The sequence below is a fragment of the Oratosquilla oratoria genome, chromosome 41, assembly GCF_046742065.1.
Source record: "Oratosquilla oratoria isolate Oo_2021 chromosome 41, ASM4674206v1, whole genome shotgun sequence".
Classification (NCBI taxonomy): Eukaryota; Metazoa; Arthropoda; class Malacostraca; order Stomatopoda; family Squillidae; genus Oratosquilla; species Oratosquilla oratoria.
In genome coordinates this window covers 20,568,674-20,581,173 of record NC_134817.1, presented here as the reverse complement: position 1 = coordinate 20,581,173, position 12,500 = coordinate 20,568,674, and the positions used below count along the sequence as shown (strand labels likewise).

The following is a 12,500-nucleotide window of genomic DNA, read 5'->3' as shown; positions in this document are numbered from 1 at the left end:
ACCACTTCAGTTCAGTGGAGGCTTATCATGTAGTACTAATAGTAATAGCAGTAGCAGTAGTAGTGGTAATAATAACGATGATAACTGCAATGATAATGGTAACGGTAACAAAATAATAATTACAAAAATAATTACAATAAAGTAACGATAGTTACAAAATATTTCGACAAAATGATTATAATAATAAGAATAACAATAAAGGAAAATTGCTTACGAGGCACTACATAGGAGACTTTTGTTGCTGTGGAGGAGGGAAGAGACGGAGGGAGGAAGGGAGGAAGGAAGGGAAAGAAGGAAGGGAATGGTGAAAGCGTAACAAGAGAAGCAGATGTCTAACGAGCCCCCGCAACAAGTGGTTTCAAAACACGACCTTCCTACGTATGTACACAAGTGCACAAATGCGTGCGTGCGTGCGTGCGTGTGGGGGTAGTACGCGTGTGTGAGTGTGGTTTGAGTGTGCTTGAGCGCCATTGTGTTCTGTTTATCTCATGGGGTAGTGGGAAGGGAGCATATATGTGTGTGTGTGTGTGTGTGTGTGTGTGTGTGTGTGTGTGTGTGTGTGTGTGTGTGTGATTCACTATGGTCTTCGATCACATGTTGGACTCGTGACCGACAGTTATTAGCCTCCCGGATGAGAGCTCAGAGCTCGTATGACCGATCTATGAGTAATACTGTGACCTTAGACACACACATACCCCCATCTCCCCGCCCACGAGAGTTGGACTAACTACCCGCAGCGCAGCGATACTGAAATTATTTCAGCCCTGGGCGCGTGCGTGCATACATGCGTGCATGTGTGTGAGTGTGTAGAGAGAGAAATGGGGAGGGTTGTGTTTCTCAAAGCAGCCTTGATAGCAGTGCGCCCCAGAATTTGAGGCTAATGGATTTATCGAAGTTCCGGTTCACGATGGAAGGCAGACATTACACAAAACGGATAAACTGCCAGAGGAAGACGAGGGAGCAGAAGGAACTGAGGTTCTAGAGTAGCATTACCTATGCTGGCACATACACTTACCTCTATCCTTTCTAGTTATAAGGATAGGGGGTTTGAGGGTGCTGGGGTACTTAGACCTAACTACAGGGTCTGAAAAGGCTGGGGAACGCTGTTCTAGAGGCATGACAATCACCGTCACTGCCATCACCGCCACTACCATCATCAGCTACCACCACCTACCACCAACCACCAACCACCACATTTCAAGGTTACACCATCAATGGACTTCATCAATCCGTGATGGGCGTCCTTTGTTGATGCTCACTACACCAAGTCCGGAACCCGTAGGGGCTCTTGCCGTCCGCCTTTGTAGAGCGCAATCTTAGGCATGCAAGCACGCAGACTGCACGCACGCATGCACGCGCTAACGGTCGTGTGCATGCACGGAGGCTGCCCCAAACCCCCGCGAGAGGGGGTGGGGGTGGGGAGGGGTAGGGGGGGGGAGGTGCTGGCTGAAGTCATGAAGCGTTCGTCAGAAGAGAATCGTGAAGGGAAAAGGTTATGTTGTCGGGGAAGCAGATTCTTCCGTTTTCGTTCTTCGATTTTATTGTGACTGACGGGATTTCGGTTGTTAATTAATTAAGGGGCGACGCTGCAGTGAGCGAGTGAAAACGACTCGTCCAATGGGTTTTCGTCAAGGCAAGGGCCAAGCGATTTTGGTCAGCTTAAGGGTCGAAGGTCACACGTCTTCAAGTAGCCACTACTGAAGCGCGGACGCACGCGTACACACATTCACAGCAGCAGTCTTAAACCATTTACAGTTGCCATCTTCCAAACCTGTCCTCTGTTGGCCAATTCTCGATATATTCTTCAACACAAGAAGATACCTTCATCTATTTCGCTCGCTGGCGCTGTATAGAAAACGATCAGAACCAGACGTTACTATTGGCACTGCGAGTGCCAATTTGGCACAAACTTTTGACCCCGGCTGCTGCCGCCCACGAGTGACGTCAACAACAACATCTTGGGTTAAACAAACAACTCGTTGGGAACCGAGAGGTCTGGGGGCTATTTGCACCCCTAATCCCCCCCAACCAACTCCCCACCCCACTTCCCGGGGGTGTCAGGGGGTCCTCCTTTTAGTACTGAGGCCAGGGTGAGCCTTGCTGTCCGACAGCCCTTCCCCCTGAAGACAAAATACTCAAGAAATCCTCAACTACGTGCTTCCTCCCTCTTTGTTTTTTTTTTTTTTTTTTTTTTTTTTTTTTTTTTTTTTTTTTTTTTTTTACGGGTTCAAACAAAGCTCGTGGGAGTGATACTTCACTCCCGCACCCCCACCCCCCCCAAAAAAAAAAAAAAAAAAAAAAAATCCTCCCTCCCCTACACAACACCCCTCCACTTCCCGTCTCCCTTCTCACCTCCATACAATCCTTGTCTCCCTTCCCCTCTTCACCTTATCTCACTTCGCTCTTGTCGTTACTCTCCCTTCAATCCATTTTCCATTCACATCTTCCATTTCCCTTTGTACCTCCCTTCACTTCCATAAACTCATTTTCTTTTCAGATTCCCCTCCCCCCTCCCTTCCCCTCCCCTTCGTTTCTCTTCCTTCCTTGGCCTCTTCGTCAAGGTGGCACGCTTCAGATGCTTGGCTCTGGTTAGCGGCAATAGATAACAAGAGTGTTTAAGATATGTATATATATCTTTTTAGCTTCCATTCTCAAAAAAAAAAAAAAAAAATTGACGCCTTCTTCCTCACACAGATGTCCTCTCATGGGAATTGCGAACATTTACGCATTTTCAATATTTCGAACGAAAGCGTCTTTCGCAAAATATACGCGATTAACGAAAACTTGTGTGGGAGGAGGTACGTGCCCTTGACTTGGCTACCTCCCATATGAGGGGGAAAAACTCTTGGTATATAGAATAGAATAAGAAGTGCTTCTAATAGAGGTGTTCAAGTGGATTAAAGGCTTTAACAAGGGTGATGCAAACAAGGTCATCATAATAAAACAACAGGGCAGGACTCCCAGTAATGGTTCCAAACTGGACAAATTTAGATTTAAAAAGGAAATAGGCAAGAATTGGTTTACTAATAGGGTGGTCGACGAATGGAATAAACTTAATAACCATGTAGTAAGCGCTGAAACTATCAGTTGTTTTAAGAAACGATTAGACAACTTTATGGATGGGGATGACAGGTGGTGATGGATACGGAGCTGCCTAGTGTAGGCCTTATGGTCTCTTGCGGTCTCCTTCATTCTTATGTTCTTTCTGCTATCCGGAGGATCCTATATTTAGGAAGATTTTGTCCTCAAATTGAGCAACTTCACAACAGACTGAGAACTGCCTGGCTACGTGTTAGGAACAGGATATAATCAAGTCATCAGCCATTTGAAGCCCACGGCAACACACACGCTTCTCTCTGCAAAGATTATTTCGAACATTCCAGCCTCCGCCACACCACTCCTACACACTTCTCTGTCTCGTCCCTCCACCTTCTTCCCGGCGTCTCTTCTATGTTTACTATTTCTTTGCGTCCAGTCAGTAGGGGACTTGCTCCACCTCTCATCCCTTGTTCCGGGAAGAAGAGGAAGAAGAAGAAGAAGAAAAAAAAAAAAAAAAACTCGGGACACAAGTGCCTTGTCGTCTAGACTGAGTATGGAACTTCGATCGCCTGTCGTGCACACACAGACACACCGCTCAGCAATTTCTCTGAATGTATGTAGGTTCTTCCCGAAGACTGATCTCTGGTTTCAGCACCTTCCTGAAGAAGCTAACTTCGAAGTTCGGATCGAAGTAAGGAACTCGGAGGAGGCGAGTGACGGCGCCACCAAACCCTTGCCCCATCCAGCAAACACTTCCACGCAGGATCACCCTTTACACGTTCTCGTCCGTCAGGAGCCTCGAGCCGCAGGCACAGCAGGCGGCGGCGGCGGCGGCGGCTGCGGCGGCGCGAGGCTTTGGTCGGTGAGTGAATGATGGAGGAGGCCCAGCCGTTCTACAAGCATAATTACAGGAATGCGGGAAGCGGCGGAGGGGAACGGGGGAGGGCGGAGGGAATGGGAGGGGAGGTCGGAAATGAGGCGAGGGAGGAAATGTATGTCGTGTGTGTGTAAGTGTGTGTGTGTGTGTGTGTGTGTGTGTGTGTGTGTGTGTGTGTGTGTGTGTGAGAGAGAGAGAGAGAGAGAGAGAGAGAGAGAGAGAGAGAGAGAGAGAGCAAGAGAGAGGGGGAGAGGTCAACGAAGGGAACTCATTTCTCTCGTAAATGAAAATCCATTGATCGAGGACTCGAACGCCGGGCGGGTATCTCAGATCACGGGGCAAACACTCCAAACATCGAACTAGCATGTGCTGGACAGGAGGGAGGGAGGGAGGGAGGGAGATGGGGAGGAGGTTAAGAGGGAGAGAGAGGGGGGAGAAGAGTGGCAATGCAAGTGAGAGGAGGAGAGTCCACCGTTCCCGCCATAGGCTTCAAAGACAATGCGTCGTTAAGGTTGTTGGCATGCATACTATCCATTGCAAAACCATCCTTCGAGACGACTAGTCGCTCTTCGGCCACGAAACGGTTGGCACCCGTCCCTTGTGTGTGTTCCTCTCTCCCTCTCCCACTCTCCCACGCCCGCAGAAAGTGATTGCGTGTGCGGGCGTTCAAGAGTGCATGTTTGCGTGCGTGCGGGCGTGCATTTGGCATAGCTGAGGGGTGACTCAAAGGGGTGGCCTCTCTTACTTGCCCTCGGCGCATTCCTGACCAAACACCACCATCTCCCCTCGGCATTCTTCTACTTCCTCCTCCCCCTCCTCCTCTTCCTCCTCCTCCTCCACCACCACCACAATTGCTATCGCATCAAATCCTACCAGAAGCATACATAAACAGGGTTTCTCCACCATCTTCGCTCCAACTGCAGACTCTTCGTCTACGCCATGTTTCCTCCACCACAATCACACCCATTACGTTCCTCCAACACTACTGTCTCCTCTTCCTCCTCCTCTTTCCCACTATCACCAACACATCCGCCGCACTTGCTACACTTACGCCCTTCCCGCTCCCAACATCCTCGCTACACTGTTCTTTCATCACTGGATGAGGGGAGGGAGGGCGGTTGTGATGATGTGGCTGTTATCGAGCTTGACCGACAACGAACGCACAACCACAGCTGCACGGAACTTTATTTCTTCTTGCATCCAGCTCCTGCTGGAGTAGGGGCGGAGAAGAATACCGCCATCGAGTTCCCATGCGTGTCGTAGGAGGCGAGCGAATGGGGCACGGGGAGGGGGGGTCGTAGGTTCCCTACTTTTCCGTGAAGAGTCGAAGGGATGCTTTCATACGGCCACCCCTCTTACAAGGGGGAAAAAGACCAAGAGGCTTTCCCCCACGAGAAGAGCGAAAAATGTAATATCATAGACACGATGAAAGTTGGAAAGGAGAAACAAAAAATAAAAATGGAAGAATAAGAAGAAACCATCGCTACATCTCGATTTCTTTCCACAAACCACCTACCCCTTCCCTCCCTCCCTCCACATCTCCACTCCACACTTCCTAACTCTGCCCCCATGCCGCCTCCGCCTCCATTTCCGTCTCCACCTCCGCTTCTCTCCCACACTCCCTTACTGCTTCGTCACTCAACAGGCCCCCGCCCCCTCGTCTTCCTGCCTCTTCCAGTGGGTTCAACATGGCGCGGCATCATTATATTAAAATCGCGCCCCGCCATTACTTAATCGCCCTGTGTGTGAATATATATATACAGTATATTTATAAAACTTAGACCCACTGCTGAAGAGGATCACAGTCAGTAGTCGAAATTTACGCTTTACTCTGTATCTCAGCGTATCTTTCTCCGAGTTTTATTTTACTCATGTGCTACTACATCTACGTCATTTAATATATATATATATATATATATATATATATATATATATATATATATATATATATACATATATAATCCTATCCAAAAGTTGACACCTGGACGTAGTGCATAGACTTGAGAGTCTTAATGACTACAAAAGCTATATCGACAGAGAGGAAATTTCTTTAGGGTCACCCGCATCGAACAGGTTTGTAAGAAAGATCAAAGAGCAGCTCGCACAGAGTCGCAGGACCTACTGCTAACTGGCACGTCCCTGATGGCGAACGGGGAAATTCCTCGTAGATACATGGGGTACCGTCATAATGACAGCGTGGACCATTGGGCACTGTACAGATATATAAGGCTACACCGAATATACTAAGGTGACACCAAAGGGATATCTCACCGAAAACCAGTTGGCAGGGAGGTGAGATTACTGCCAAAATTCCTTCATAGTAAAAATGAATTGCACAAGCAAAAGAAAACCGGGTGTTCTTGATGGATCATCGTCCCCTGAAGGTCCAACCGCATTGCCTTGTGTGCTTACGGACAGTGTGCCACCCTATGTGAGTACTGTCCAAGCAGGTCCAAGTCTTGGACATTAAAAGGCACGAATAAATGTAGATCTATACTTACACAACGTGAGAACTCTCTCAGGCTGAAAAGTTTAATGGAAGAACTAGACAACATCACGTGGGACATCGTGGGACTGAGCGAAGCCCGAGGAGCGGAGGAAAAGCTGATACAGTTACAAGATAGTCACCACCTGTTTTACAATACAGGTAAGGAAAAAGGAAGACCTAGTGGAGTAGGATTTTTGATAGAACGAGAGGTTGCTGGTAACAGTCAAATTCAGTAGTTTACCAGTTAAGGTAGCTTGGATTGTGATTAGACTGTATAAAAGGCACTCTAAAAATAGTTCAGGTTTATGCACCAACTTCACAGAGTTCAGACGATGAAATTGAGTCCTTCTATGATGATTTAAGTCAGGTAATGGATACATAAAGTACACGTTGGTAATAGGCGACTTTAAAGTTAAAGTGGGAAAGAAGATGGGAGATGAGTCGTGTATTGGGGAGTTTGGAGTAGGTGAAAGAAATGACAGAGGCAAGATGGTAGTCAATTTTGCAGAGAACTACAACATGAGGATAATAAACATTTTCTTCCAAAAGCGTGTAGGTCGTAAATGAACCTGGAGATGACCAAATGGAACAACAAAGAACGAAGTAGACTTCATATTAGGAGATGGGAGCAAGAGCGTTAACAATGTTACAATTATAAAGTCAACATAGGTAGTGACCATAGAATGGTAGGTTGTACAGCTAAATTCAATTTCTGAGCCGAGAGAAATAAACTAGTTTTAGAAAATAAAATAAGACTTACGCGGGTTAAAGATAACAAGGATTTTCAGTTAGAAATTAAAAATAGGTTCGAAGCTCTAAGAAATAACGAGGAACCCGTCGAAATTATGTGTTTGAATTTATTGAATATCATTAGGGAATCGGCAGAGAAATTAGGAAGTACAAAAAGTATTAGAGGAAACAAATACTCCAAAGCTACAAACGACCTTATTAAAAGACGGACCATGCAGATTAAAAACAGGAGAGACGAAATAGAGAATAGAAAAAGAGACAGGTGGAGAGACGTGATAGAGAAGTTTGCGGGAGTGACGTGGCAGAGGTTGGCGCGGTCGTCTGACCCATGAAATGCTTTGAAAGAGGCCTTTTTTCAGCAGTGGTCTCAGGATGGCTTTTCGAACATAATGAATTCACGCCTGTTTCCAGACCTTTATCTCCAGCTCTTCCCAAACGGAATAAGGATCGGGTTGGGGGTGGTGGTCGAATCTATGGCAATGTCATATGCATATCAAAACACACACACACACACACACACACACACACACACACACACACACACACACCACGGCTCGGTGGCGGATTGGTTAAGCACTGGCCTCACAAGCCAGAGAACCGGGGTTCGATTCCCCGGTCGGGCGGAGATAAGTTGGGTTTGTCTCCTTTCACGTGTAGCCCCTGTTCACCTAGCAGCGAGTAGGTACGGGACGTTAGTCAAGGAGTTGTGACCTTGCTGTCCCGGTGTGTGGTGTGTGAGTGGTCTCAGACCTACCCAGAGATCGGCTAATAAGGAGCTCCGAGCTCACTGCCGTAGGGTGGTGTCTGGCTGTCTCGACAGAGACTGCAGCAGATCCGAGGTGAATACACACACACACACACACACACACACACACACACACACACACCAACAAGAGAAATCCCCCTCCGAGGCCCTGAGTGCCAAAAACCTCAAGTGGGCCAAAATTGCCAAGAGGCGTATGGGGCAGAGTACTACGAAGTCCAAGATCCAGGGTGCCAAGAAAATCGAGGGCCAAGGCGTCACGAGGCCCGAGGGCCAGGATACTGAGAGTGCCAATATGCCAAGAGGCCGAGGGCCTGAGTGCCAAGTGCACCTGTGCGGGCGCACCTGGCCAAAAGACTTCACAGCACTCCTTCACGTGTGAATGACGACCGCTTCACGCGCACTTTCCGACGCACCTGTGTATATGTGTGTGTGTGTGTGTGTGTGTGTGTGTGTGTGTGTGTGTGTGTGTGTGTGTGTGTGATTCACCATGGTCTTGGATCAGGTGTTGGATCAAGTGATCGACAACTATTACCCTCCCGGAAGAGAGCTCAGAGCTCATATATGACCGATCTATGGGTACTGCTTTGACCTTATACGTACACACACAAAACTCCCAGCCCACGAGTTGGAGTAACGACTCGCAGAGCAGCGATACTGAAATTATTTCAGCCCTGGACAGGGTTCGAGCTCGGACCTCTGTAGGAGCAGTTGTGAACGCTATCACTGCGGCATCGAGTCGCGCGCATGTGTGTGTGTGTTTGTGCTCAACTTCCTTTCTACACCGGGTGGCACTCTTCTTGTCCACTCTGGTTGCCGCGAGTCTGTTTCCTTCGTCATCGTGGCGGAAGCTTCCTCAGAGGAGAGCTTCTGCCAACCTCTATTAACATTTATGTACCTGTTGGCATTTTCCATTATATTCAGTGTCGCCAACTTGTCTTCTTCTTGTCTGTAGCATCTCCTCGGCAGTGACGGGGCTAGTTACTGAAGTAATGCAGTCCTCTATACACATAAGATCAACCAATCAATCAATTCAGCCATCCTGAGTTCACTGCTGAACAAAGGCCTCCTTCATAGCATTCCATAATTCACACGACCGCGCCAACCTCTGCCACGTCACTCTTGCAAACCTCTCAATCTCATCTCTCCACCTCCTGCCTGGTCTCCTTCTTCCACGCTTCCCATCTCGCGGCGTCCACTCAGTAAGACACAAGAGGAGTGCCACCCGGTGTGGAAAGAGGGTTGAGCACAAACACACACACACACACACGCATAAGAACATCCCCTCAATTACGACTGTGCCAACCTCAGCCACGTCACTCCTGCAAAATTCTTAATCTCGTCTACCTGCCACCACACATGCATACCTCTCTTGACATCTCTTACAAGATGTATTGAGAAATCACCATCGGCCAAAGTGGTTTGTTTCCTTCGACCGTGACCATGATCAGGGCAGCTTTCTTGGGGTGGAATTGGAAGAACCAATTTCCACGCTGCACCGATGCCGCACACGCTCGTACCATGTACAGGTTTGCAGAACCAAGCTATTCTTATCGCGGGGTCATATGTAAACTACCCGGTTAGGTCATCAAGCCTTTAGTTATTAGACGTCTCTTCTTGACCAAAGCCTTCTCCCTTCCTCTTCTAAGACCCACAAGAACAGCGTCAAGACACTTCTGAAACCTTCTCTATCTCGACCATTCACTTTCCGCCCCAACTACGCTGACAACAAAGTCCCTCTTTCAGGGCAGTTAAAATTCTGGATTACACTTCGAGTTCTCCACTTTTTTCTTCTTCGTGCTGAATTATAACCTCCTCCCCCCCTTACTCCCTACAAGGGGGTGGAAGCACCCCCTTGGATAAGGAGCGATCCTGACGGGACGAAAATGGGTTCCACGCACAACCGGGCGGCCCTAAACCCAACAACTGTTAAACCACAGTTAAAATAATGAAGTATACATTCAAATCACATAACTACAAACCTTCAGGGTACCTGGTCTCAGGGAGACGCCCGCTCTGATACTTACCTGAAAAGAAAGAAATGAAACTGTTAGTATCACGAGAAAAAAACAAATTACATCTTATCATAAGATATGAATCTTTCATACAACAACAGTCCCTGCTCTTAATGGATTTTTCTTATGCGCAAAGGAACCTATTGCAGACCCACAAGACCTATACGATAAAGAGAAGAGAGAGAGAGAGAGAGAGAGAGAGAGAGAGAGAGAGAGAGAGAGAGAGAGAGAACTCTACGGGTCATTCGCGCCTCTTTTCACGGGTTCTGAGTTCCTGTGATATTAGGCTACAGTTTAAATAGATCACGTTGGGTTGCGTTGAAGTGTCCGAAATCGTATCATGCAAAGGTTTTCACAATCTCGAAAGAACCTGCCCCTCCTTGCCTTCAAAGCGTCATCTCACGTTCATTGCATATGTTTTTTTAAGCAGCGAACACGGAAAATATGTACTTCATGAGTGTCGGCATCAGGGTGCCCGTTGGCCTTCATGTGTCTACGAAGTGTGCCACCAGAGTCTACGTGGCACCCTCGTTCTCGCTACTCCAGCTGGGAACACCACTCAGCTACTTTCACCACGATGTAAACAAACACAGCGCTGCCACGTTTCGCCCAAAAGGTCGCGCCGCACCATCAGCTATATGAACCAGAGGCAAACGCGTCCTATCGCCGCGAAATATCTGCAACACTGACTGCAGGCGACAATAAAAAGGACCGGAAGTGCATCCGCATCATGAAAGGGTTGGGTGGGCATGTGTGTGTGTGTGTGTGTGTGTGTGTGTGTGTGTGTGTGTGTGTGTGTGTGTGTGTATGTGTGTCTGTGTGTGTGTGATAATAAATTATAATAATAATAATCGGTTTATTGAGATAACAGTAATAGTGGTAGACTGACAATATATAGTTTGTGTGTGTGTGTGTGTGTGTGTGTGTGTGTGTGTGTGTGTGTGTGTGTGTGTGTGTGTGTGTGTGTATGTGCAGGTGTGTGTGTAAGCTAACGAAGCCAGATCGGCCCTGTTTCCCCGACAGTTAAAACAGGTGTGATCTGCACCTGGCCCAAGTGGCAAGGGGCCAGGCGTCGGGGGTCAGCGAGTGTGAAATAAGAAGGATGGAATTCTCTTCAAGAACTTTCAAGAACTCGAAAGTAAAAGTGCACGGATTAGACCTCAAAGCAAAAAGTAATAACCTGTCTCTTTCATATTTACACAGATATTTCACATAACGAGTGGATTGGTGGAAGCAGCAACTCGGGTGATGGGGGTTGGGTAGGTGGGGGTCCCCGTGGGCGACGGCGGCACCAGGGACGTGCAAGATTAAGGGCGAGGGCGAGAGGAAGGGCGAGGGGAAGGGCGAGGGCCGGGAAGAGACAGACACTACTGTTATCTCTCGCCCAACCTGCCACCTTTCCCCCGGGGGGGGATTTCAATTGCTAATTCAATAAACTTTTCTACAATATGTTCTCAACTTCTGACATTATAAACTTTAATGTTTTGTTTTGGACATTAGAAGGCAACGTTTCTTCGAAATGGAAATTGTTCTGTTACTACTTCCATAGTGATAAACACGGTACTGCCGCTGGAAATAAATGACTTAAATTAATTCTATTCATATATCATGTTTGCGATGTTTTTTGTCAATACACTAACTACATCTTCCAGGTTTTCTCCTGGCTCGTACTAGGCAAATTTATTCAACTGAGGGAAGGCCCCTAAAGCCGATAATTGTCATGTTCTACGGGGAAATGTTCTGCAAAGAGCTTGCTTGCTTGCTTGCTTGCTTATGTTAGTCTTTCTGTAACAAAGATGACGTACTTATCCTCTGAATGATGATTAGCAAATGGATTAGAATTGTAGCAACAATAAAAACAATAGCAGTAGTACTAACAGTATCAACAATAATTATGCTTTAACGCTTATTACATCATTACATCCTCTCTCTGCAGAGAGAGGATGGAGAGTTCTGGAGGAGGGGAAGAGGGAGAAGGGAGGGAAAGAGGGAGGAGGGAGGGGAAGAGGGAGTGGGAGGGCGAGGCGAGGCTTCCCGAATCGATTCCCAATTCCAATTCACCGCGTCATACTCACTTTACTCATTTTATTCAGTCGAGGAAAGACATCCGACTCCATGGACTGGGGGGCCCAGTCCGGGTTCAGACAAAATGTTTCCACTCCGAACAAACAGACAGACATACACACGATGGCCTTACGATGAGGCACGATCCCACAAAATACCATAACTATGACAACATAGATCATAGCTGGGCTCATACACTGTAAACGCTGTGACATGACGACGTGAAGTTCTTGTACCAATATCACGGTGAAGACCTCTTTCCTGATGCAGTCCCAGTATATAGCACATCATCTCAACCACCACCATAACCACCTTAGCAATCAACCAATCAATCAATCAATCAATTCAGCCATCCTGAGTCCACTGCTGAACAAGGCCTCCTTCATAGCATTCCATGATTCATACGACAGCCAGCAAGCAGTTCTGGGAAAATATATCCAACAAGTTCAACATAAGCTGGCGCCAACACCCCCGCTTTCATGGTTCCAAAACATTTGTCGGATC

General features: G+C 47.4%; 1 protein-coding gene across 28 annotated transcripts in view; it reads right to left on the bottom strand.

Moving 5' to 3' along the window:
* shep (RNA binding motif single stranded interacting protein alan shepard) overlaps positions 1–12,500 on the bottom strand; it is a 654,273-nt gene that overhangs the window by 45,285 nt on the left and 596,488 nt on the right. For 24 of the 28 annotated variants that reach the window (XM_076178136.1, XM_076178133.1, XM_076178134.1 and 21 more), the window contains one exon: positions 9,900–9,944. The exons of the other annotated variants lie outside the window; for them this stretch is intronic. In XM_076178136.1, the coding sequence (XP_076034251.1) occupies positions 9,900–9,944 (45 nt within the window). The remainder of the gene's footprint in view (positions 1–9,899; positions 9,945–12,500) is intronic. 28 annotated transcript variants of the gene reach the window in all.